Below are 26,298 nucleotides of genomic sequence, written 5' to 3'. Positions count from 1 at the left end.
AGTGATCTGAAATTATCTTAAACATTTATAATGAAGAGACTAATCTTATCTGATTTGTTCTTCTCAAGTCAAACCCAATGATGAAGTGCCCTGGACAAAGGACTTCTCTGACTTTATTCCAGTCCATTCCCAAGTCACCAGCTTCTTCCTTTAAAACTTACGTGTCCTTTACAAACAGATAGTGTTCAATGATTGCTAAATGGAATGTTTTAGTAATCTTCCTAAAAGTAGGTTGGGTGATTGTGTCTTGCTCACCCATTATTTAACATATATTTCTCCAGTTGGCTAATTTGTACAGCGTTAAAGCAGATATGGCAAATTCTAAAAGAGTCCCTTTGTGTAAAAGATAACGCACTAAAATAACTTGTCAGCTTTTCTCCAAGTTCACTGGAACACCAGTGTCCTGTGAGATAATAATTGGCGCTTCAAGAAATGTACATGTTAAGTATAAGAATACCAAAGGTTCTAAGAATGGAGAAATGGAGAAACTTGTTTAAGTTTGGAAAATGAAGGGTCAAAGTCCTTGAGCACAGAGCACTTCTCACCCAGCACACCTATTCATATCTTGGGAACAGAGTCGGTTACTTCCCCAATTGAGGAAATAGGCTTAGAGCCACACAAGGCTTCTGATTTGTATGCTAAAAAGTGTTGCTCATGGAACCAATATGAAATGAGATGCTTTTCTTAGTTTTTTACTCAACTGTAGAGGAAATGTTAGGTGACAGTTTTACTTTTTAAAAATAATAAAATAAAATCACGCATTATAATTCTATCACATGGAAGAAATGAAGTGTCATCACTGAAAGCCTAAGAAAACAAATCTTTTCATTCAATCAGCATAAACAACTCTCACAAAAAAAAAGAGAGATGCCTATAACCAGCCAAAAGTTGAAAGTACATGCAATTTCTGTCTCATTTAAATGATGAGACCAAGCCTTCGCAAACAGAAAATAAATCACTCTCTCTAAAATGACGTGCAGTAAAGGAAAAAAGAGAGGCAGCTCATTTGCACTGTGATTCACATTCCTGAGACAGTGGTACAAACACTACTCAGTACCACACAGGGAGACATGACACCCTTTCTCCTCAAGCATCTGTAATCTCCTGGGTTAATCATTGAGTGTAATGGGAAGCAGAACTCAGATGAACTAGTCAGAGAGCACTTAATGGCTCTCCAGACTGCACTAATCATTCTGACCAAAGCAGAGTTCAGTTCAAGTGCTGAGATGGGCGGCTGTTTGCAGCTGGCCATTCTCCCTCCCTCCCAGCATTGCTGTTATTGATCCCTGCATCGTGAACAAAGCTAAATTAAAGATGGGCTACGTCAGATAAGGCTGCTGAGTAAAGAGACTGGCTGGGCCCCTGAAGAAACCAGCTTGGGCTTAAAATTTGTACTCTAGGCTGAGTGACTTACTGAGCAAATATTCTGTGTATATCACAAAGAGATTGCTTTTAGGGGTAGAGGTACTTAACATAAAAGTACAATAGGTAAACAGTCCTGGACTCTCGAGTAGTTTACAATCTCCTCAAGGATATGAGGTTGAAGAATGAGAGAATCCTGATTATGCTCTCGGTCAGGCCCCAAATCGTTTAAGCTGGCCTTGAAAACAAGCACTGGACCACATTCCCAGAATATATTACCCTAATGGAACTCAGCCAACCATCTGAGCAACAATGTAAAGTATTCTGTATCTTCACTCATTCCCCTCTGGATTGATTTGTGTCAAGAGAATCCAGTGGATTTGCTGCATGAAGGTACTGGTATACTTTCCTTGGTTCTAATAGGAAAGACAGGAGGAAGAGGTGACTAGCAGGAGGGAGGCACTGACCAACTGGATAGGGTCAGTGCCGATAATTCAAAATAGAAAACCTTCTTTAGACTTACTGAATTTTCAGAAAATGATTTACAATGCTGATTTCAACACTCTATTGCATGTATTTTTAAAGATTTTTTAAAGGCTTTTCAAACTCTTAGCACCTCCCTCAAAAGAAATAGTACCCAGAGGCCCTAACAGGAAATGTTAAGATAAAATGTTATTGGAGGCAAAGCAACACATCTCTGGAATAAATATGGTGAGCTGGCTTATTTGGTCTGATCTAAGGAAATGAATGAAATAGGGCCTGAGGTTTTCTGAAGTACACCTTATCTAGCTTTATTTTGGGAAAGTCAACCCATCAACAAGCTGAAAGTAACAGCTTCTATCTCCCATTCTCTCCTGTAATACAGACTTCAACTGCCCGTGAGAATCTCACATACAGTGTTTTTAAAGAGGCAGAGGCTACCCAGGTGTTTCTGAGGCAAAGCCAGGCTGAGTCACTGCTTCAACAAAGCAGCATGCCATGAAACCCACCTGCAACCCATCTGAAACCAATTGGTCTTCTAATATAGGTATATATTCAATGGGTTCATCCAGGCAACAAGGAATAGACATATTATGAAATTGCCTCAGTTAATGATAATTTAACATGAGGCTCCCTAGAGAAGCAAGCAAAATAAGGAAGTACAAAACAGGAACCCCTATGAGCAGTTGCCCAGTTGGGCCTTCTAGAAAACTAAAACATACTGTGCACATATTAGTTTAAGTAGTTTGATTCAACTTCGATTCTAAAAGTCACCCTTTCCAAAGCAGCCATCCAGTGCTGTCACCCAATTCCACCTCCTACTGTTCTTGTTACCACTGGCTCATTAAGAGCCTCTTCATCTCCTCATGGTTTCTGCTTAACTAAGGGCTTTTATTGCCTCATGTCTTTTGCTGTCTTCCCATTTCTTTGTCTCTGTCTCAAACTCCCAAGAGGATCAATCTCTGCCCAATATAGGCTGCTGGTTAGCCTATCGATGTGTACCTTGGGAGTCAGGCATAAGCATACCTAGTTCAAGCAGCTATGACCACCAAACTGTGGAGGTGCATGCATCAAGCTAGGGGATACTAACAAAAGGAAATCCTGTAAACAAAGCTGTGAACATGGCAGGCTCTCGCAGGGAAGCCAATATGACCAGCAGACACTTAGCATGATCTGTCTGGTAAAAGTCATTTTCCTAAGCAGATTTCAAAGTTCTGTATATAGCAGGTTATACTTATTTCTCAATAAGGTTTATTCTATGGGTCTCTAATTGGAGCTAACTTAATTATCTAAGTAACTTAGTAATATACTTAGTTACCTAGTTACCTAAGTAACTAACCAAGTGTTTCTCAAACTTCAGTGTGCATCAAAATGACCTGAAGGACTTGTTAAAACAGATCGCACGGCTCCACTGCCAGATTTTCTGATTTAGTAGGTCTACATAGGTCTCCTATGCTTTGATTTTGCTTGTTTGGTTTGGTTTTGAGAAAGAGTCTCACACTGTCACCCAGGCTGGAGTGCAGTGGCGCGATCTCAGCCCACTGCAACCTCTACCTCCCGGCTTCAAATGACTCTCATGCCTTAGCCTCCCAAATAGCTGGGATTACAGGTGTGTGCCTCCATGTCCCGTTAATTTTTGTATTTTAGCAGAGACAGGAGTTTGCCATGTTGGCCAGGCTGGTCTCGAACTCCTGGCCTCAAGTGATCCGCCCTCCCTGGCCTCCCAAAGTGCTGGGATTACAGGCATGAGCCACCACGCTTGGCCTGCTTTTGCATTTTTGATAAGTTATCAGGTGATGTTAATGTTGCTGTTTCTCAGGACCAAATATTGAGAACCACTGGTCTGATCTTTTAGGTATCTTAAAACAAGACAAATTGCTATGTGGTGGGATTTGTTATTTTTGTTACATACAGATTTGGCTATCTAAATACTTCAAAAATAAGCATTTTAAATGCATATAGATTTTTAGATAAATCAACAATAGCTATATCATAAAACTGTAAATTTTGAGACTTAGACATAACTCTAGAAGCTAAATATGATAAAATACACACCTGCTCTCTGACATTTGAAACCCACTGATCTAAACCAATGATTCCCAGTGGGGGGCAATTCTACAATCCAAAGGACATGTGACAATGTTTGGAAACTTTTTTTTTTTTTTTGAGGTGGGGTCTCACTCTGTCGCCCAGGCTGGAGTGCAGTGGCACAATCTCAGCTCACTGCAACCTCTGCCTCCCAGGTTCAAGCAATTCTCATGCCTCAGCCTCCCAAGTAGCTAGAATTACAGGCACCCACCACCACACTCGGCTAATTTTTGTATTTTTAGTAGAGATGGGTTTTCACCATGTTGGCCAGGCTGGTCTCAAAAACTCCTGACCTCAGGTGATCTACTCGCCTCGGCCTCCCAAAGTGCTGGAATTACAGGCATGAGCCACCGTGCCCAGCCTCTGGAGACATTTTTAATTATCCCAACTGTGGGAAGAGTGGGTGATGGTGCCAGGATCTACTGGGTAGGGGCCACAGATGCTAGCTAGTAAACATCCTATCATGCACAGGACAGCCCCCACAACAAATGTTTTCACCAAAATGTCAATAGTGCTGAGACTGAAATACCTCAAGGTTGGTTAGAAGGTGAGAGTCCAGCACAGCCTGGAGATTAAGAATCCAGCATGGGCCGGGGGGCGGGGACTTAGGCCTGTAATCCCAGCACTTTGGGAGGCCGAGGCGGGCAGATCACCTGAAGTCAGGACTTTGAGACCAGCCTGGCCAACATGGTGAAACCCTGTCTCTACTAAAAATACAAAAAATTAGCTGGGTGTGGTGGCAGGCACCTGTAATCCCAGCTATTCAGGAGGCTGAGGCAGGAGAATTCCTTGAGCCCGCGAGGCAGAAGTTGCAGTGAGCTAAGATTGCACCACTGCACTCCAGCCTGGGCAACAGAGTGAGACTCTTTCTCAAAAAAAAAAAAAAAAAAAAAGAATCCAGCATGCCCAGGAATCCTCCTGACTATAGAGACACAGAGCCACACACACCAATGAACTCAGATAATACACCCTGCACCCCCGATCAAGGACCGGCGATAAAACAAAAGCAATCGGTCAAGCGCAGTGGCTCACACCTGTAATCCCAGCACTTTGGGAGGCCGAGGCAGGCAGATCACCTGAGGTCGGGAGTTCGAGACCAGCCTGACCAACATGGAGAAACAAATAAGCCAGGATGGTGGGCACACCTGTAATCCTAGTATCGATTTGAGGCAGAGAATCATTGCGGTGAGCCGAGATCGCACCATTGCACTCCAGCCCAGGCAACAAGAGCAAAACTCCGTCTCAAAAAAAAAAAAAAAAAAAAAGCAATCATAACTAAAATCCAAGAGGAAGCAATCTGAGTGAGGCAACAGGAACAGACAGCAGTGCCCCGAAAGGACCAAGAAAGCCCTAAGTTAATGAACAGGCACCAACTACTGATGTTTTCTTTTTTTCACTCTAAGTAACTGGGAAGTGAAAGAGGGACTTGGGCATATATCTAAATACATGCAGATTTGCAATGAAAGCAAGGTGAAAAACAGATACCTATTGGAAATGCATAGCGTTGTCTTCAGAGACAAATTTCTCAACACTGAACTTGAACCCTTTCTTTAAAAAAGATTTCTCAAAAGCAGTGTACCCTATTTAAGAACAGCAGAGTGAAAAAAACATTCTAAACCCATTTCTGTAGACAGTCTGTACTGGCTTAAAATAGCTCTGAGCAGAGAAAACATAACAACATGTACCTTGTACAGGGCCAGGAAGACATGCAAAGTTGAGGTATTTCTTTTGAAATATTTATGTAAAATATATCTGAATAATCTGTGACTCAAATATACATTAGATTCTTTTAATCAAAGCATTTAACATTATCACGACACTACCCCTAACAATAACAGCTAAGACTTACTCATGATTTACTATGTGCCAGGCACTATTACAAAATATTTTATATGTAATATCCCACTTAATTTTCAAAACAAAGCTACAATGTAGTTTTCTGTTATTACACCCATTTTACAGATGAAGAAAGTAAGGCACAGAGAAGTTAAATAACTTGGCCAAGGTTAAATGTTGGCAAATGCCATTTCAGAATTTGAATGTAGGCACACTTACCTATTAACACAGAAAATGGGAGGGGTAAAATGTAAAGACATTGAATAAAGAAGTCATTTCTGAATTTAAGGCTAAATACATCACCACAAGCATCTCTCTCTAGAATATCAAAATGTAAAGCCCTACTCTGATGAATAAAGTTGGCTACTCCCAGAGAACACAGAAAAAACGAAGTAAGCATGAAGCCTTCCTGCATATACAGTGTTGCTGACACCACTTGTTCAGTTCTGCGGACAACCTGCATATGTCAGGTGTAAAGACAGATGCCACTTTCATTAAATCTCTGCAGCAAGAACACATAAATGGAACAATGCTTAAGAAACTCCAAGTTACAAGGTGCTAATAGCCTTTCCTTTGCTCCAGATGCTTTATTAACAAGCAACTCTGGACAGGAAAGATTGGACCAACTTCTTGCATCCAGGCTTTGCCAAGAAAGAGAGAAATATTGAACAGAGAAGACCCAACATGTTCTCCACAGAGACCACTTCAGAGAGAGTAAAATGATAGAGGGTTAAGTGCTATTTAAACTCCAAAAGTTTTTTTCTAGAAAGGCAAACTGTTGAAAAGGAAATCGCTCTCAGAACTTTACAGTTAATTCACAATGAATTTGGGGGAGATAAAATTCTGATAAGGAGCAAGACATCCAAGATGCTTGAAGGGAAACATCTGTACACTCAAGCCAAATATGTGACTACGTCACTCTGTGCAGCCTAGTTTTGATTATCAACAGCACAAGCAGTGACTGTGATTCAGTGAACAAAGTTGTACAAAATGTTTTCCCAAATTTCAACATTTGTGCTGTCCCAAGGATGCTGGCAAAGAATATAAATTGGACCAAGAGATTTAAAAGAAAAGGAGATGAGGCTGGGCATGGTGGCCTGTGCCTGTAGTCTCAGATACTCAGGAGGCCAAGATGGGAGGAGTGCTTGAGTCCAAGAGTTGGAGACCAGCCTGAACAACACAGCGAGATGCCACGTTTTAAAATGCTTTAGTTAGTTAGTTAGCTAGTTAGTTAGATAAGATAGATAGATAGATAGATAGATAGATAGATAGATAGATAGATAGATAGAGTGAGTATTCCAGCTCCTTTTCTTATAAGAATATCTCTAAGTGCCAAACTGAACTGCCCAAGACTTAGCAAAAAACAAAGCACAGCTGCTTCTCTTCAGGTCATGCCTACGACAGATAAGATCTTTTTTTGGTTGCTAGTGACAGTTGATTTAAGACAGATGGATTCAGGAAACCAAGAAATGACCACTGATAACATTCACTGGCCTGGACTTGTCCTGGCCACACCTTAGCTCAGATTCTGCAAGTGAGTGTGACTGTGCCCCATAAGGTTAGGCATCAAAGAGCAGAGAGATTGCCTTAAAAGAACCTTGCAAGGTTCTCAGTCACTTCCCCACATCTGGGCCTCTTGATTTTCTTTGTCTGTTCTACAGGGTAACTAAGAAAGTCCTCTGTGCTTGTTTTCTGAGACAACAAATAAGGAGGTCCCTGAGGAATATCATCCTATCTGCCAGGCTTGGAAGAAAAGACAGCCACAAGCAACACGGTACACAATGGTAGCTTTGAAAAGATACAGAAAGGCAGGCTGAACTCTGGAGGGCCTCAGCAAGGAGGACAGGGCTCCACAAGGAGCTCCTCATGGCAGAAAAGAGACCATAGGTCCTCATCACCTGGACACCCCTCTCCCAGGACAGGGAGATAGTGAAAGGGTCAGGAAATTGGGACAGTAAATGAGAATGGGAAGGACTACTCTGCAGCTTCTAGTGGAGTGGGGAAGGACCATGAGACTTAAGAAATTGTTGTTGGCTATACAGATGAAATTAACTGCCTTCAGAACTGTCTGGGAAGAAAAACAATGTCTCCTTTCATTATGATACTAAATTATCTTCTAAGACATTAGACTAGTTCTACATGCATATTAGCTTATGGTTCTTGTTAATTACATTTCATCTAATGAAAGTGCCATGCGCCTTATCATTTGCGAATCTACTCAACTACCATTTCTGAGAGCATTCAAACGCCCAAGGTAAGAAAGTCCCACGACAAGGGCAAAGATCTGAATCATATAATACAGGCTTACACCTACCCAGGGTTCAGCCAAGGAAAAAGCTATGGCTGATTCTGCCAAGACAATGATACTTGGAAGCTGTGACTCTGAAACCACAAGTGAAGTCACAGGACCTTCTCATTCCAGCAAACATACTGTAGTAGAAGACAACACATTCACACAGGCATGAAAAATGTTTGCCTCAGGAGCTAGGGTCCAAGGAGCACTGGTCTAAGAAATACACGGATCCGAGCAAAGAGAACAAGCCATTCTGCCAAGCAGACTCTTGTTTAAGACAATGAAATTGACGAGGTGGAGGATTTATTCTCTACTGAGACTTCCTGAATAACAAATCAGGTGAAAAAAATGCATCCTTCAAAATGCCTATTAGGCAATGATGGCAATGATTCCACTTCCAAGAATTTATCCAAGAGAAATAAATATGAGGACATGGACAGTTATAAGGCAAAATATTGGAAATAACCTAAATTATTTGACAATAAGGGACATGGTTAGATAAACTACAGTATTCCTCTACAGTGGGTAAATGGAGTACCACGCTTTCTACTGCCCTAGAAAGCTTTGACCCCAAAATTAAATTTTAAAAGTATATCACAAAATAGTATTCATGATTCCATTTTTTAAAACATATATATTTTATGTAAGTTAGCACAGAAAAATATGAAAAATACTGATTTTTTTCCAATGATTACATCTAAATTGATAGGATTAGGTGACGTTCGCTTTTTCTTTCCTATGTTTTATTATTGTTTTAGTAATGCAAGTATCAGGGATACTTCCAAAATTTAAAAAACAACAATAACAAAACTTTTTGTCCAAGCAATGCATAGGCAGTATCCTTCAGCAGGCAGATTGCACTTAGATTGATGTTCCCCACCCTGTTTGGAGGAACACAGATGCTGTGATGCCACAGGCTCCATACCCTCTTCAAAAGGCACAATCCACAGGAGCCCATTAAAGACTGAGAAAGTCTGTTTAATTCAGTTCAAGGGTGTTCGCCAAGCATGTGTGATCCCCAAACACCAACAGTTGTTTAAAAGGTTCATAGACAAAGTAGGGTGATTCCAAAGCAAGGTGATCAGAATAGTGATGTCTGAAAACAACATCTTCCAAGGACTGAGACTCCAGGATGTGAGCCTATTTAGCCTGAGGACTATGAGACCAAAGAAAAGTATGATAACCTTCTTCAAATACTTGAACTGCACTCATGGATAGGAGGGAGAAAAAATGTTCTGTGATATTCCAGTAGACTATGCAAGAAGAAATGGAGAGTGAGAAGCAGATCCCAGGCCAAAAGAAGACAGGGCTTTTGGGGGCTTTTGCTTTTCTCATCACTGGAAATAGCGAAGCAAAAAGTAGATACCTAGCTGTTGGAGGTGCTACAGAAGAAACTTCTCCTAGGTTAGGACACATGGTTAGATGGCTGCCAAGAGTCCTCCAGTCCCAAGATCCTCTAGGCAGCAATCAATGAGGGCAAGGTCTGAATAAATTTCCCCAGAGTCTGTTTAAGTCAATCTGTCTACACCAGATCCTGTCTGGTGGATATACCTACTAATCCCAGTCAATGTCCATAAACGTCTCCTGAGACTCCAGGGCCCAGGGATCAGCAGAAATAGACACATTTGCCTCCTTAGCAGGAATTAAGCACATGTGTCTCAAACCCTTACCAAAGGCTGGTGAGGCTATAAGTACAGCTCAGGACATGTGTACATGCCTGCTTCCTACCTCTAAGAGGACGTCCTTTGCATCTACACATATCTAAAGAAACCAAGACACTTGCTGGCCAATGTTCATCAAGTGATAATGCTTTCAAAAAAAAGAAAAACCTTGGGTTGGGCACAGTGGTTCACACCCATAATTCCAGCACTTTGGGAGGCCGAGGCGGGTATGACTTGAGCTCAGGAGTTCAAGACCAGCCTGGGCAACATGGTGAAACCCCATCTCTACAAAAAATACAGAAATTAGCCAGGTGGGGCAGCCCATACCTGTAGTCTTAGCTACTTGGGAGGCTGAGGTGGGAGGATCACTTGAGCCTGGGTGGCACAGGTTGCAATGAGTTGAGATCATGCCACTGCACACCAGCCTGGGTGACAAAGTGAGGCCCTGTCAAAAGGGAAGAGGAAGGGGGAAGGGAAGAGGGAAGGGAAGGGGGAAAGGAAGGGGGAAGGGAAAGGAAAGGACGGGAAGGGAAGGGAAGACCAGCTCACATATGTAACCCCACTACTCGGGGAGGCTAAGGTGGAAGAACTGCTTGAGCCCAGGAGTTTAAGACTGGCCTAGGCAACAAAGTGAGACCCCATCTCCACAAAAAAAAAAAAAAAAAGTTTGACATGGTGGCATATGATTGTAGTCCCAGCTCCCGAGGAGGATCTCTTGAGACCAGGATACCGAGGCTGCAGTGAGCTGTGTTTGAACCACTGCACTCCAGCTTGGATGACAGAGCGAGACACTGTCTCAAAAATAAATAAATAAGAAAAACCTTCTCCTAAGAAACAAGATGAGGAAAATAACCCAGTGAATGAAAGTGAATACTCTTTTACCTACTGCTACTACTACTACTGCTACAAAACACACACACACACACACACACACACACACACACACACACCCCAAGCATCCTTCTTTCCCCTCTTTGCCCCTCTTTCCTCAAAGAGCTGGGGAAGGTGGTCTATCAAGAGAGAAAAAAATAAAACACAGTAACGTAAAGATTTAGGCAATGATATACCCCATATATACCAATCCAAATTCTTATATTCTATTTAAAAAAAAGCATTTTAGAAAGCAGACGGGATAAGAGAGGGAACAAAAATCTTTTATCCTTCAGATCGTAGCTGCATTTTTAATCTATTTTAACAAAGATATTAACAGTGTTTCCAGTGAAATGAAACCTAAAGTTGTTAAACAGTAACCTTTTACTAAAGTCTTTATTTTCTCTGTAACTATTTTATAACTAGGAAAAAAAGAAGAGTTCTCCCTATTCATTCCATATTTTGATTAGATTTCCTGGCTCCTTAATGTCCACAATGTCCCTTTCATGCTACTCTCCTACTCCCCCTCCTCACTTACCTTCCTCCACTCTCCAGGGTATATACCTAATTGCCCTGGTCCAAGGGTGGCTAAATCCCAGAGACTGGAAAAAGTATCTTTTTAGAACAATGAAAAGTTACACCGAGCCTGCTATATGTTCAACAGCTTCTTTGCCCAAGGTCATTTGACTCGCCTATCCTAACTACAGAAGAAACTGGGGCAGTTGCAGATGAGGAGAGAGTAGAATGTAAATGCAGCTCAGGTAACAAGTTCAAGTCAGCCAGAACTGCCTCCTGAAAATGCACACCCATGGCCACAGCCTGCCCCCAGCCCCTACCCAGAGATTAGTGGAAACAGGTAGGAACTGACTCCGGTGTTCAGTTCAGGTAAATTGTGAAGTGCTCAAATATGGATTCTTTTATTTTGAAGTTCCCATTTATGCCAGGATCCTTGGCAACAATGCATGTTCTCTGATAACTCACTCCCAAAGATCATTTCAATGTTGTTTCTGTTTTCTAAAGCTCAATTTTCTAGAGCCATGTAACTTCACCCAGGTGCTTTGAAAATCACCTATGCACAGAATTGTAAGTGATCCTTAAAAGTTGAGACTCCTAATGGTACCACAAAGGCAACTGTTCAAATTACCCAGCAACTGGTACAAGAGCCTCTCACAGAGGGATGTAAACCTGGAGGCCTAGAATAATGATTTTCCGACAGCATTCTTCAGAAGACATTGCAGTCTACAAACATTTTATATGAATTTGTCTTATGTCTATTTTAACTACTGGAATAAAACACCAACACACACACTCAGATGTGTTACACCAAGTTTTACATATCAGAGAACAACTACGAGGTACACTGTGCTGCCAGGATAACCCACTTTTGTGCAGATCTCAGAATAAAGCTTCCCCTGCCGTCTCTATTTACTTGGAAAGCATCCTGAGATTGCAAGACTAGCTATTTTAAAAACTGTGATATCTGTACTGCTTAACTGGTGAATCGGGAGTCTCTCTATTCCATGCACCCAGAGCAAAAACCAAATCTCCCCTACTATTTCTAATTTGTGTTCATCAAAACAGCCTCACTGAAATCAGTGATTAGGTTTACACTATTATAGGTTTAATTATGAACTCCCAAAATACAATCCCAAAACATTACTACATTATGGGTTCCATGAAAAAAAATTGTTTTAAACAGGCACTAAGCCTGAAAACCATTGGCCAAGGCTGATGTTGCCTTAAAGAAGCTGAACACAAATTTCAGCATGAATATCCGTCTGAAAAGTGACTATGGCACAGGTCATACTGCTGAATCAAGTTAGGTACTAGAGACTGGCGAACTAGAAAAGCATTAAACAGACTGGTCATGCAAAATGAGTATGGCCTACTGCAAAAGAACAATAGTTTCCATATTGCAGAATATCTGAGATTGAAGATAATTTGTGACTAAGTGGGCCAAATACTTCCAAAACTTCTATATGAGAGATATTTCTTTTTTCATGTCCTCTTAAAAAATAAGCAGGTGGAATAGAGTTTATATTTCATGTTAATGAAAGCACTGCCACCAAAATATTTTAGGGATACGTTACCCAAAATAATACCCCTATGCCTTTCAACATTTTCTTAAGTTAACTTACAGTTATTCCAATCCAGTCTAATTAAGATGTTCAAAAACCATAAATAAATAGCCAACGGGAAAAAAATATGTTAAAGGGATTTCAGGCCTGGCGCATTGGCTCACGCCTATAATCCCAGCACTTTGGGAGGCCGAGGTGGGAGAATCGCTTGAGTCCAGAAGTTCAAGACCAGCCTGGGCAAAATAATGAGACTGTCTCTAAAAAAAAAAATTAATTAATTAATTTAAAAAAATTTAATGGCCGGGCGCGGTGGCTCACACTTGTAATCCCAGCACTTTGGGAGGCCGAGGCGGGCGGATCACAAGGTCAGGAGATCGAGACCACGGTGAAAGCCCGCCTCTACTAAAAACACAAAAAAATTAGCCGGGCGTGGTGGCGGGCGCCTGTAGTCCCAGCTACTCGGAGAGGCTGAGGCAGGAGAATGGCGTGAACCCGGGAGGCGGAGCTTGCAGTGAGCCGAGATCGCGCCACTGCACTCCAGCCTGGGCAACAGAGCGAGACTCCGTCCCAAAAAAAAAAAAAAAAAATTTAATGAGGCAGGCATAGTGGCATGTGCCTGTAGTCACAGTTACTCAAGAGGCTCAACTGGGCAAGGCTCAGTTCAAGTGATTGCAAGAGGCAATCACTTGAGCAAGGCTCGTGATTGTGATTGTGCCATTGCACTCCAGCTTGTGCAACACAGTGAGACCCTGTCGTTGTGGGGTGGGGGGGTGGATTTCAGATTAACTTTTCAAAAGAAAACAAATGGACAACAGATGGGTAGTTTTAAAGAGAATAGGTAAACAAAACAGAATAGTCCGATTTTGTATGCCACTTCCCCTACTTGCTCAGTTTAAGAAGAAAGGAAGTCCTGCTTCTGACCCATTTTATGAAGGGTGTGGAAGAAGAAGGGGTTGGCAAAGATGATGTAACCCAAATTCTAAATCAAACAGAAAAAGCAAAGTGGAGACTAGGAATGACTTTTCATACACTTTAAGGCCACCATCCTGGAGAGAGGAGTGCCACATTCCTCTCCCCCAAACAGGCAACAGCAGAATTGTGGGAAACAAGAGGTCATCAGGGCTCTTGCTCCCGCCAGACATTGTTTTTCCTTCAACTTAGCTCTCTAAAAAAAAAAAAAAAGAATCCCAGCACTTTGGGAGGCCAAGGCAGAAAGCTTGCTTGAACCCAGGAGTTCAAGAGCAGCCTGGACAACGTGTTGAAACCCATCTCTACAAAAAATACAAAAATTAGCCAGGTGTGGTGGCACACGCCTGCAGTCCCAGCTACTTAGGAGGCTGAGGTGGGAGGATCACTTAAGCCTGGGAGATTGACGCTGCAGTGAGCTGTGTTCGTGCCACTGTACTCCAGCTTGGGTGATAAAGTGAGACCCTGTCTCAGAAAAAGAAGTCCAGACAATGCCAAATGCTGCCAAGGATTTAGAGAAACTAGATCACTCATACATTGCTGGTAGAACCATAAAATGGTACAGTCACTCTGGGAAACAGTTTGCCAGTTTCTTATAAAAGTAAACATGTAATTCCCATGCAAACCAGCAGTTGCACTCCTTGGCATTTATCACAGAGCAAGGAAAAGTATGTTCACTCAAAAATCTGTACACAAATGTTTACATCAGTTTTATTCCTAATAGACAAAAACTGGAAACAACTCAAATGTCCATCAACTAGCCAATGGCTAAACCAAACGTGGTACATCCATACCATGAAGCACTCCTTAGCTAAACAGATACAACTTGGATGAAGGTCCAGGGAATTATGCTGAGCAAGAACAACCAATCCCAAAAAGGCATATACTATATGAGTGCATTTATATAATATTCTTAAAATGATAAATTTTTAGAAATGGAGAACAGATTAGTGGCTACCAGGGATCAGAGAAGTGGGGAATGCTAGGTATGGCTATAAAAAGGCAATGTTACGGGTCCTTGTGGTGCTGGAAATCTGCATTTTATAGTATCAATCAATGTCAGTATCCTGGTTGTGACATTATACTATAATTTTGCAAAAAGGGAAAACTAAATAAAGGGCATAAGATAACCTCTCTGTATTATCTGATATAACTGCAGACAAATCTACAATTTAAAAATGAAAAAGTTTAATTTTAACAAAATACATAAGTTAAAATACATTTTTTACACTCCAAGTACTATAAAAATTGGGTGAAGATTCATTTAGCAAATGGGAGAAGGGAATTAGAGTCAAAGAAACACGGAATCACTTTCTAATGACATCCCCTAAAGACAACAGAGAAAGGTATTTCAACAACATATGACATGTCAAGCCAATGTAGCCCACAGTGGAACTACTGAAAACGTAGATTTTAAAAAACATGGGCTAAAGGACCATTCCTCAGGAGAACACTCCTAATGATGGAAAGCCTATTCAAGCCTGTTCTATCTTTTCTTAACTGTCCCAAGAGGCATCATCTCTAGCCTGTTCCTTCTTAGCCCATGGTCATTAGGGTCTCTGGCCAAGTAAGTTTGGAAAAAACAGCATACTTTATCCAATTCTTAGAAATTTACAATGCACAGGGGTGTATTAATGGCTCTGAAAACTCATGCAGTAAAGAAACTGATTTATCTTTAACGCTCTGATTGCCAAATTTATTTGAGAATAGAACACTCTTGCCCCAGAACATCTAGCATTTCTGATTTCATTTGAGGAGAGCATACCTTAGGAATTTTAGATCCAGCCTGTTGCCCTCTATCCTGCTAATAAGGTGCCACAAACTATGAATAAACCCTCTTGGCCTTATGGTGAACTGACCTCAACCTGTCAATGGAGGCAGCGGATACTTGGGCTTCAGAAGGATTGGCATTTTCTGCACCATGGAGAAAACAGAATGCAGGACCCCTTTATTCCTCTTGCCTTATCATTTTTGGGTGTTTGCTGCATACAGCCACTGTGCTATGCGGTATTTAAATAAATTCCACTTGATATGTAAAGCAACCACATACCAATAGATACTGTTATAACATAGGTTTTTTTCCATAGGAAAAAAAAACAAAAAACCTGATTCTTAACATTGTCATAAAGTTGCTGAGCAACAGTGTGAACCCAAAATCTGGGCCCTTAACCACTGAGCCTTAATATTTCATTATACACAGGTGGCAAGAAGAGACCTGTTTAACCAGTCCTAACTTTCACCTGACATCCCAACTGCAAAGACAGGACTCAGGCTTTACACCTGCCCATTCTCTACCCTGTATATGCCTTACCCCAACTGTACCTTAGTATGTTTCTCTAACATAAGCTCTCTCAGGCTTCCAGACATATTCTGTTCCCTTTGTCCAGAACATGTCTCCACTCTCTTCCCTTGGCTAACTCCTACTCATCCAGTGAACGCCAGCTTAAGCTTATCTTCCTTCTGAAGTCTTCCCTGATTCTCAGGCCTGAGTTGGGAGTTCCTCTCCATGCTCCTGAAGCCCCGATTCATCCACTCATAGCACATCTCAAACCACTGCCTGGCTACATGTTTACCTCCCCAACTAGACTGTAAGCTTGGAGTCCTATGAAGTCAAAGACTAGGACTATTTTGTATATACCATGTGCCTGGAACACAGCAGGTGCTCAACAAATATAAAACTAGTGTATAAATCAATCAGTCAAAGACAGAGAGACTCTAAAGTCCAAATCTCCCCTATCATTGTTTGAAGTCAGCAACCATGGAACAAAGTAACAGCTGCTTTCTTTTTGACCACAAAGGCAAAGCAGATAGGCTCTGAGTGAGGCAGAGCTGGGTTCGAATCCCAGCTGTTATTAACTAGCCAAATGATGTGAAGCAATTTACTTTGGCTTCTCCAAATCTCAATTTCCTCATCTGTAAAATGGAGATGTAAAAAGTGCCTACCTCATAGCGTTGTAGTGGGGATATAACAAAGCAATGTGTAATTAAGTACTCAGCACAGTCTCTGGCACTTGGCCAGTGTTTAATAAATATTAGCTATTATAATCATGGCTGGTTTGAGTGTAGGGGTGTTTACAACTAATTGATCACAACTCATTACAGATTTCTTTGCTCTTCCTCCACTCCCATTGCTTCACTTGACTAGCCTTCAAAAACAGATTTTTAGAAATATTAGCTATTATGATTATAGGAAGATGAAGATAAGCCCTTTGCAAAAGATAAGCTAGAAATAGTATAAAGTCTCAAGTGTAAGAAGAAAGAACCACGTAAAATACAGCACACTCCTACTTTTATAAGAAAAGGAGTGAATAGTGGGCAATGGGGGAAAGTAACAAAAGCACAACTCAAAACAATGTACTGATATTCAGCCAACTCATTTATGAACCATTTTAGTAGGCTAACAATGGATCAAGCAATTAAATTTCTCTAAACTCAGAAACTCAGAAATCCACAGCTTTGAGGTTACTTCATACATCTTCGTGTTCTAACTTGAAGCCTGTCAAAGAAAGCCAGACCTTGAGTATTTCTATTAATAATTCCTGCCCATGCAAGTAACAGCCACAGTGAGTTCTGGCCATGCTCCTAGAAACTGCTTAGATTCCATATTTGGGGAGATAAATGCTTAAACTCAAATACATTTTTAATTTGGTTACAACTTTAATCAATTCCAGCTGTTAGTTGAGGCCAAAAAAACTTACAATTAAGTACTAATCATAAGCATTTTTAAATAGTGCTAATTTTATATTGGACATTTAAATTTGTCTTTGAAATTTTAACATGGTAAATTGCACTCATGATGTGGGTTTGTTCTTAGCATAATTATAATTTCCATATCAAATAATACCAAGCCCCAATTTTTTAGACTGTCATAGCAACCACTACCTGATATTTAAGTTGTAGAGAAGTTGATTCATCTTATAAAGTTACATTATTAAAAACTTACTTTAAATTTATAAAAAAGCAAATGACAGAAACAATATTTCTTCTCTACACTACCACTTCCAAAAAAATAACACAATCATTGTTGAACAACATCAAGAAAAACATAAGGAAATTTCATCTTTACTGAAGCTAAATAGAACAATGGCACCAATCATTTCTTCTACTGATAACTTAATCATGCAGTTTACATAAGGACATTTTGTTGCTGGGCAAAAGCCACTCAAGTTTTCCCACTTCAATGCCTTTACCATCCCGACTTGTATATACAGATAACATAGAAACAGAAGTCATCCATCACAAGCATAATCCTTACTAACAAGAAAAGACAGTCACATATCCTGGGGTTAGATATTTTAGAAGATTCTCAAGACAGATGTGATCAGAAAGACACTTCAAATTCTTTGGCAACTTTAACTAAAGAAATGGAATATTAAAAATATTATTTTTCAGGCCACGCACAGTGGCTCATGCCTGTAATCCCAGCACTTTGGGAGGCCAAGGCAGGCAGATCGCTTGAGTCCAGGAGTTTGAGACCAGCCTCAGGAATATACGGGACCCTGTCTCTACAAAATATAAACAAAATTAGCTGGGCATGGTAGCCTACACCTGTAGTCCCAGCTACTCAGGAGGCTGAGGTGGGAGGATCGCTTGAGCCCAGGAGGTTGAGGCTGCAATGAGCCGAGATCACGCCATTGCACTCCAGCCTAGGCAACAGACTGAAATCTTGTCTCAAAAAAACTTTAAAAAACTAAAAAATTATTCTCTTTCAATAATATATACCTGGGATTTGTTTTAAAATTCTCCAGAGGAAAAAAAACCAACAACAACAAACAAACAAACACCATGGGGAAGATACTTAGTACAATGCTGAAAATGGTTGAAGCTGGGAAGGACAGGTACATAGGGTTCAATATACTATTCTGTTTTTTGCATATGTTTGCAAATATCCATGATAAAAAGTTAAACAATATTCTCTCCATCAAAATATTCTTTCCACCTAGGCTTAAATTTAGATTTGCCACAATCTCAACCTAGAAACCATTAAAATACCACAAAATATTTTCACCTCTCTAAAGGTACAACTCCAACACTGACACCTCTCTAAGAAGTTTTCTGCAGCAGGGCCCAAACCCTCAGCCCCTCAGCATCTCCTCTCACAAACCAAAAGGAACCCCAAGTCCAATCACAACACTAGCAGATACTGCCTTCAGCAGGAGTTTCCCTCCAAATCACCAACACCCTGCGTAAAATGACAATGCTTTGTTAGCTCATCACCCCTTAAATGGACTCATATATAACATCTAAGAAAATCTAATCAAGTAATTAAACCAACATGAGATGAACTGTTTAAACTCCTCCATAAGACTTTATGAATAAAGTCATAGGATCAGCCACCACACACCAAATAAAAAAGTTCCATTTAACATCAAACTCTGAATATTATGAAAACAGACTCTAAGAGATTACCTAAACATAGGCAGCAATTACAACTTTGAGAAATACGATCTAAAAGCCTTTGATCTTTAAAATTCAAATTACCCTATTTTTAACTTTTGACAAAGAAATATTCCAATTAACCTAAGACAAAATGGTCATCAGAACTTTTGAACAATATATAAAACACAGAAGTAATGCTGCATGAAAATTAAGTAATCTAAACAATGAAAAGACACTTTCATTTCCAAACATTTAATAAAAATAATCAGTAATACTTACCAGCACTTTGTTTTCAACTTTGTCTCCCTTAACTTCCAACTTCACTTTCTTCTTCACTGAAATTTTTATCTTTCTGCCAATAACATCCTTTATGCTTTCTGAAAAAAAAAAAAGGAATTATGTTATTAGTAAGAAAAAAAGCACTGGTGAGGAGTATATTTGGTTGTTTTTACTGTTGCCGTCTTTTGAGACAGTCTTACTCTGTCACCCAGGCCGGAGTGCAGTGGTGAGATCTTGGCTCACTGCAACCTCCACCTCCTGGGTTCAAGTGATTCTCCTGCCTCAGCTTCCCGAACAGCTGGGACTACAGGCGCACACCACCGGGTCCGGCTAATTTTTTGTATTTAGTAGAGACGGGGTTTTACCGTGTTGGTCAGGCTGGTCTTGAACTCCTGACCACAAGTGATCCGCCTGCCTTGGCCCTCCCAAAGTGCTGGGATTACAGGCATGAGCCACCGTGCCCGACCGTTTGTCTTTTTTACTTGTTTTAACAAGCTGGATGATTATCGCCCATCAAGTATTTAATAAACACCTACTTTGTACCTCGTACTGTATATTGATATGCTGAGGCAAACACAAAAGCACGACATAATACCAGTCCATGCAAGGCATGACATAATCTTGTTTGGAAAGTAAGATACATATAAAAGAAAAAACAAAGAACAGCAAATAGTGAAGTTGGGCAGTATGATGAAACACTACATCGCATGCAGAACACAACAGGAATTCATAAATTCCCTCTGCCCCTGGCTGGTTACCTCTGGTGCCCAGCAGCCTCTGGGTTCACCATAGTGTCATACAAATATTAGCATTCTCTATGAGTAAGTCTTGACATGATGTTTGGGGAATATGGCAAAATAAAACAGAACAGAACTGGGCTGGGGACGTTGGCTCACGTCTGTGATCCCAGCACTTTGGGAGGCTGAGGAAGGTGGATCGCTTGAGGCCAGGAGTTCAAGACCAGCCTGGCCAACATAGATAAACCCTGCCTCTACTAAAAATACAAAAAAAAATTAGCCAGGTGTGGTGGTGCGTGCTTGTAATCCCAGCTAGTCCAGAGGCTGAAGCACGAGAATTGCTTGAAACCGAGAGGTGGAGGTTGTAGTGGAGCTGAGATCGTGCCACTGCATTCCAGCCTGAGTGACACAGTGAGACTCTGTCTCAAAAAAATAAAAATAAACCAGAACTATTACAAATGATTTACCCAAACAAAGGCAACCCCAGTCATCTGTCCTTCCAAAATCATCACAGCACAATACCCCCAAGAAGTGGTCAAAGGCAATAGAAGGAGAAATTTGGAGACTTGACATTTCAGATGGAGGTGCAAAAGTCTTCCTAGGGCTCCCATGAGTACCTCAAAATGCACATGTCTGAAATCAAACTCATTATCTCCACTCTGGACACTAATGATGCTGGAAAATGCTTATCTCCAACTCCTTTCTCTCAGACAGAAAGCCAGTCTCCTAAAATCTGCCTCCTCCACAGCTCCTGACCACCTAGGCATGACTGCAGTAAGGGCCTCAGAATCTCTCACCAAGACTAAGTCCATGGCCTCTAACCCATAAGCCCACTGTCACCTCCGTAACCACCGTGACTCTTCCAAAACTGTGAGATTCATCATGTCTCTCCCAGTCTATGAGTTGCAGTCATTTTTGAATAAACCCAAAACTCATAGCATGCCATTCAAGGTCTTTCACATTTTTTTTTCCGTGTGACTTCTCAGCACATACCTAAAGATCCAATTATCCCTAATACCTTCATCTTTTACACCCCTAGGATTGTGTATCTATTATTCCCTTTCCTGGGATGCTCTTTCCCTATTGTCCTCCTGGTTATATTCTACTTATCCTCCAAAATACAGTCCCCTCCTCTATGCTCCCATACCTCTGTATTCTGTATTATAATCATTGTGGTCTATTCACATGTTCAACAAATAAATGTACATAGGAGTACCTCTTGTGTGTCAGGTACTCTACTAGGTGCTAGATAGAGATGGTCCTTGCATTTCACAGGAGTTTGCAATCTAGTGGAGGTCACTGAGAGATGTCATAAAACAAATGCACACACAATGCATAGGATCATGGATTCGGAAGCACACGAAGGTTTCAGGGAGGAGGGGATCCCTGAGCTGAATCTTGAAGGCATAGGAAATAAGATCACTGGTTTCCAAACTAGAGTGCACAACACAATCCATTGAGATGAAAGAAGAAAATAGAATTTTCATTTCTACTTACAATGTGTGTTTCAGTGTGTGTTTTAGATTATACACACTAAATGGAGTATGTAGTTTAACAAATATATGTTTATTAAGGGGTAATCAAAATTTTCTTCTTGGAAGTACCGCCATGGAAGTTTAGAGCTGCTGAGATAAAGAAGAGTGAAAACGGGGAGAAAAAGACAGTGTACGCATAAAGAACGGCATGGAAATCTGAGAAAGCACAGCCTGTTCAAGGAACAGCAAGGAGGTGGAATGGGGCAAGAGAACATGTAGTGCTCACTGCACTTTGAGTTATTCACAAAGCTCCTATCTTATCAGAACTCGAGAAACAAGCACAGGCCACTCTTCCCTCCCCTAAAAAAGAATTGCGGGAAATGGGTATCTGAAATTGACTTCAGAACATATACACATGGAAAGAGACTGGAAAATCATATACCCTTTAAAATAACTACCTGTAAGTGGTAATAGGAGTGACATATAGTCTTCTTATTCTTCTCTACATTTAAATTTTTTCTATGTAAAGTCTGCAACACTTTTTTTTGAGATGGAGTTCACTCTTATTGCCCAGGCTGGAGTGAAATGGCTTGATCTCGGCTCACCGCAACCTCCGCCTCCCAGGTTCAAGTGATTCTCCTGCCTCAGCCTCCCGAGTAGCTGGGATTACAGCCACGTGCCCCCACGCTCAGCTAATTTTTGTATTTTTAGTAGAGACAGGGTTTCTTCATGTTGGTCAGGCTGGTCTCCAACTCCCGACCTCAGGTGATCCACCCGCCTCGGCCTCCCAAAGTGCTGGGATTACAGGGGTGAGCCACCACGCTCAGCCAAGTCTGTAACACTTTTTAAATATCTTGAGGGAATCTTAAGGGAATATAGAGGTTTTCACATGGTCGGTCGCCATTTTGAATTGATCAGAGCAGAACTCTTGGGAGCACTTGAATTTAGAGGAAAGCAGGTGCAGGAATTTATTCTATCCCAGCCTAACTTGACCACTGAAAGGCCCAGAAAAATCATATCGGGCATAATATGTCACTCTGTTGAAAGAGATATGAGATAGGCAATACTTAATAAAAACAAAAATTCCATTTCAAGATAAAGGTCAAACTCAACTTTTAAAATATACGAACTATTCCTTTTGAGAACCATGAACAGAAACCCAGACACCTTATTTCCACTCTACCCTTCACTCTTTCTCTTGGGTCTAAGTAATTACCTACACTTTCCATTTCCAGACTCAAGGACAACTCCTTATATAAAGTAAAAATCTGCCACCCCCTTTAGCCATCCTTATCCCCTGACCAGCCAGGCAAGCCCTGCCCTAAACTCATTCTCAGGACCTCTGGAGGCATCTTCAGAGCCTCTGGCGTTTGCTTGGGGTGTTGGAAAGGTCGCAGCCTCCCACAACCGGATGGGTCACTCACTCCAGCAAAAGATGCAGACTCCACAGGGTTGGGGAGAGAGAAGAGGACCTGCTGAGATCATGATGAGAGGTGCGTGTGTGTGTGTGTGTGTGTGTGTGTGTGTGTGTGTGCAAGCGCGCGCGCGTCTGTGAATAATTTCATATTGTAAATTCTGGTAAAAGATCAGGTTTGTCTGTCTGTAATTCAGCAGAAGTAGAGGCTTCCATACAAACCTAGCAACAGCCTCTCTACATCAAGTTTTACCTGCTAACAGTCACCAACGGAAGGGCACACACAAATTCCTCCAAAGTATTATTAGCTAAAAGGAACAACAGAGGGGCAAATTCCACGCATGGAGATCAATGGGTGCTCAGAACTTTCTCTTGTTGTCAGCACCGATTAAACATCATCTTTGTGAGCTGTAGGCTGTGTAGTGTGCCAAGAATGGTACAGTAGGGAATATAGGTCACTAGGGCTCAAAACACATCTGTACACAGACGCACATACCTTGTTACAATATAACATGCTACACACATACACATGCTTAAACGCTAGGTTTTCAGAACACTCTCCCATCCTATTTTAGCTCTGCCATTTTAACCCTCCAGATAATTAAGTTAAACCCCAAGACTTAACCAGCCCCGCCCCCATCACCACCAAAAAAAAAAAACCTCAAGGTACTCAAACAATGGGTCACCTTGCACAGGGTAACACACACGGGTTCCCTAGGCGATCCCCTGTAGGGAGAATCGGTAGGTTAATCATTATTAAAATAAGGCTTTTATCATTAACCCTCTATTTCCTGGCCCGAGTCTGCGTCAGCCCTGTAACCCTTTCGCTCCCAGTTGGCTACTCTAAGCCACGCCTTGCCAGGCCCAGTCATTTTACCAGACTAGCGCCCACTCCCCCAAGTCTGCGTGTCAGAAGATCACCTCCCGCGGGGCATTTTAAGGCTCCTGACACGTGCCGGAGACGACCTACTGTGCGCTCGCCACCTGTCCTTCCGATAGGCTTTCCCGGACTTTCCCGAGTTTGGAGCAGCGGGCTGGGCGCTGTAAAGGGCTCCCCTCTCTTGCAGAACTCCCAAGTCTAAGATGGCCCGCCCCCTTCTTTCGCCAACCTGGATCCCCGCTTCTGGGCAACAGGAGGTGCCCAGGGCTCACAGTCGAGACCCCCCTCCCACCCACCTCCCGAGGACTCCCGATTCCTCCCCGACGCCTTCTCTCTCTGCACTTGGCTCTAGAGGCGGTCGGATGGGAACAAACTTCCCGGCACCCCCAGTGACCCTGCCCAACACCACTCTGCCCTAAGGGGCGCCAAGACTACTCGGGACCTGCGGGAAGGCAGAGGTGGGAAGGGAGGTAGAGGTGAGGAGTACGCAGAGGAAGATGGAAAACCAACAACCGCGCGAATCTTACCTATCAACTCCCTGGGAACGTCAGAGCTCTCCTCGGTCATGGTTGCCCTGTAGGTGTGGGGGTTATTGCAGGTCCAACTCTGATGTATGGCCCCCTGCCCTTCCCCGAACTCAATTTTTTTAGAGAGGCAGATGCAGCTTGCAAATGGAAGTGGGCAAGAAAAGGGGGGCGGAGATACAATTTTGCCGCGCGACCCCCGCCCCACCAAAAAAAAAAAAAAAGAGTTGCAAATGCGAGGCGGATTTGCTACTGCTGCTACATGACGCCTCCTCGCAGTTCCCGGCGGCTGAATAAGGAGCGAACCGGATTACAAGCGGGCGCGGGGCGCGAGGCGGCTGTGGCGCCTGCTCCTCCTCCCGGCTCGCTGGTCCCCGGCTGGGCTTGGGCCGGCGTAGCTCCCGCCCAGTCTCCGCACCGCACCTACAGCCCTAGGTGAAAGCGGAAGGCGTGGGTGAGGGCGGGGAGTGCGGCGCGGGGCGGGGGGAGTAGGTTTTCCTCGCGCTCCTGCCGGGCTCCGGCTGGGCGGGGGCAGCTCCGGCCCTCCTCCTTCTCCTCCTTCTCCTTCTCCTCTTCCTCCAGCGTTTCCTCCTCACCTCGCGAGAGCCGGCCTCCTCACCAGTGCCAGGCCGGCCTCCGGTGCCCGAGCGCTGGGTCCCCGGCGTAGGGCGCACCCCCAGGAGAGACGCTGTGCGGTGCTGTGGTGGCGGCGGCGGGCACCGCGCCCCTCCTCGCAGCCTCCCTCCCAAACCGCAAAAGCCCTGCGTCTGGAGAGGGGGCGAGCGGGCTCGCGAGAGAGCCCGGGAGCCATCTGCTGGCTGCGAGGGAGGAGAGCCGGGTGAGCCGGGCTTTCCGATTCCTTGCCCCCACTTCGGGGCGGGCCAAGGGACCCAGAAGACGGGAGACTGCAGATTCTGCAGATCCGTCTACACGGAAGCTGGTTCTTTTTGGGACCCTCTTACGCCCTTTGGTTTTTTCAGCCCTCCCGGTGACATGTCATTTCATCATCGCTATTCTTCATTTCTGATGAGCTAGACGAAACCTGTGAACACTGATCATACCGTGAGAAGACACTTTTGTGTGTGTGTTCAGCGGGTGCTCTGCAGCCGCAGTTCGCTATCTCAGACATTCCCGTTGAGAGCGCCTTGGAAAATGCCTTTAACTCGAAAAAGTCTCTTTTATCCTCGGGGCATATTCGGGAAGCTGAGCTTTAATCACCGGAGCCTATGTAAGCCTGCAGATAGGTCTGATCCTACCTGGGCCCAAACTCCCTATGACTTCCCTGAGCTCCGTCCCCAGAGGTTCAACTTCACGGCCAAGAATACTTTGTGCCTCAATCGCTGCTTTTTAGCCTAGGGCTGGGAATGTCCCAGACTGTCTAATCAGGTTCTGCTTTTAAAGGACAGAAAAGGAGGAAGGGAAAGGGAATCCATGCACTTGGCAATCTAATTTTAAACACTGCTGTTGACCTTGGATCCCTTAGAATCATCTTCAGCCCCACAGCCAGGCCTCACCACTAAGGATTTGCCAACCTGGCCCCTTCCCACCCTCCTTAACCTCTCCCACTCCCCACTCTATTGCGACCAGACTCACTGTTTGCTCCTCCTTCCTCTTAAGGTTATCTGATTCTTATCTATGTTTTCAAACCCATCCCAATGGTCTACCTTCTTTATGAATATTTTCCAGGGATTTTAAGATGACTGTGATCCCTAAGCCTCTAGAATATGTATTGCCTGAAACACACTTTTCTAAGCCCAACCATACAGTGTCTTGTTTCATTGCTTGTGTATTTGTCTGGTTTTACTATCTAACTCTTGCATTGTCCCCTGAGTTTGGATTTTTTCTGCCCAACTAGACTGTAGGTGAGTTGAAAGTGGGAACTTATCTTAGACTTTTGAACTTCTTCAACAGCCTAGTTCAAAGTAGGTGTTCAATAAACATTTGTTACTGATTTTAGAGCTTTGGACCTCAGGCCT

General features: G+C 42.7%; 1 protein-coding gene across 14 annotated transcripts in view; it reads right to left on the bottom strand.

Moving 5' to 3' along the window:
- CARMIL1 (capping protein regulator and myosin 1 linker 1) overlaps positions 1–24,866 on the bottom strand; it is a 337,716-nt gene extending 312,850 nt beyond the window's left edge. For 7 of the 14 annotated variants that reach the window (XR_009211234.1, XR_009211235.1, XR_009211233.1 and 4 more), the window contains exons 1-2: positions 24,326–24,866; positions 19,293–19,390 (exon numbers count right to left, since the gene is read on the bottom strand). Coding sequence is in view for 10 of the 14 variants with exons in the window: in XM_058432050.1 (XP_058288033.1) it covers positions 19,293–19,390; positions 24,326–24,365 (138 nt within the window). In the remaining 4 variants the exon portion in view is untranslated. The remainder of the gene's footprint in view (positions 1–19,292; positions 19,391–24,325) is intronic. The other 7 variants (XM_032141206.2, XM_032141207.2, XM_032141201.2 and 4 more) reach the window with 1 other exon arrangement.
- Between the last annotated feature and the right edge of the window lie 1,432 nt (positions 24,867–26,298).

This window comes from Hylobates moloch, unplaced genomic scaffold (genome assembly GCF_009828535.3).
Source record: "Hylobates moloch isolate HMO894 unplaced genomic scaffold, HMol_V3 SCAFFOLD_20, whole genome shotgun sequence".
Lineage (NCBI taxonomy): Eukaryota > Metazoa > Chordata > Mammalia > Primates > Hylobatidae > Hylobates > Hylobates moloch.
The sequence above is the reverse complement of the archived record's forward strand: the minus strand, read 5'-3'. Positions and strand labels throughout refer to the sequence as shown.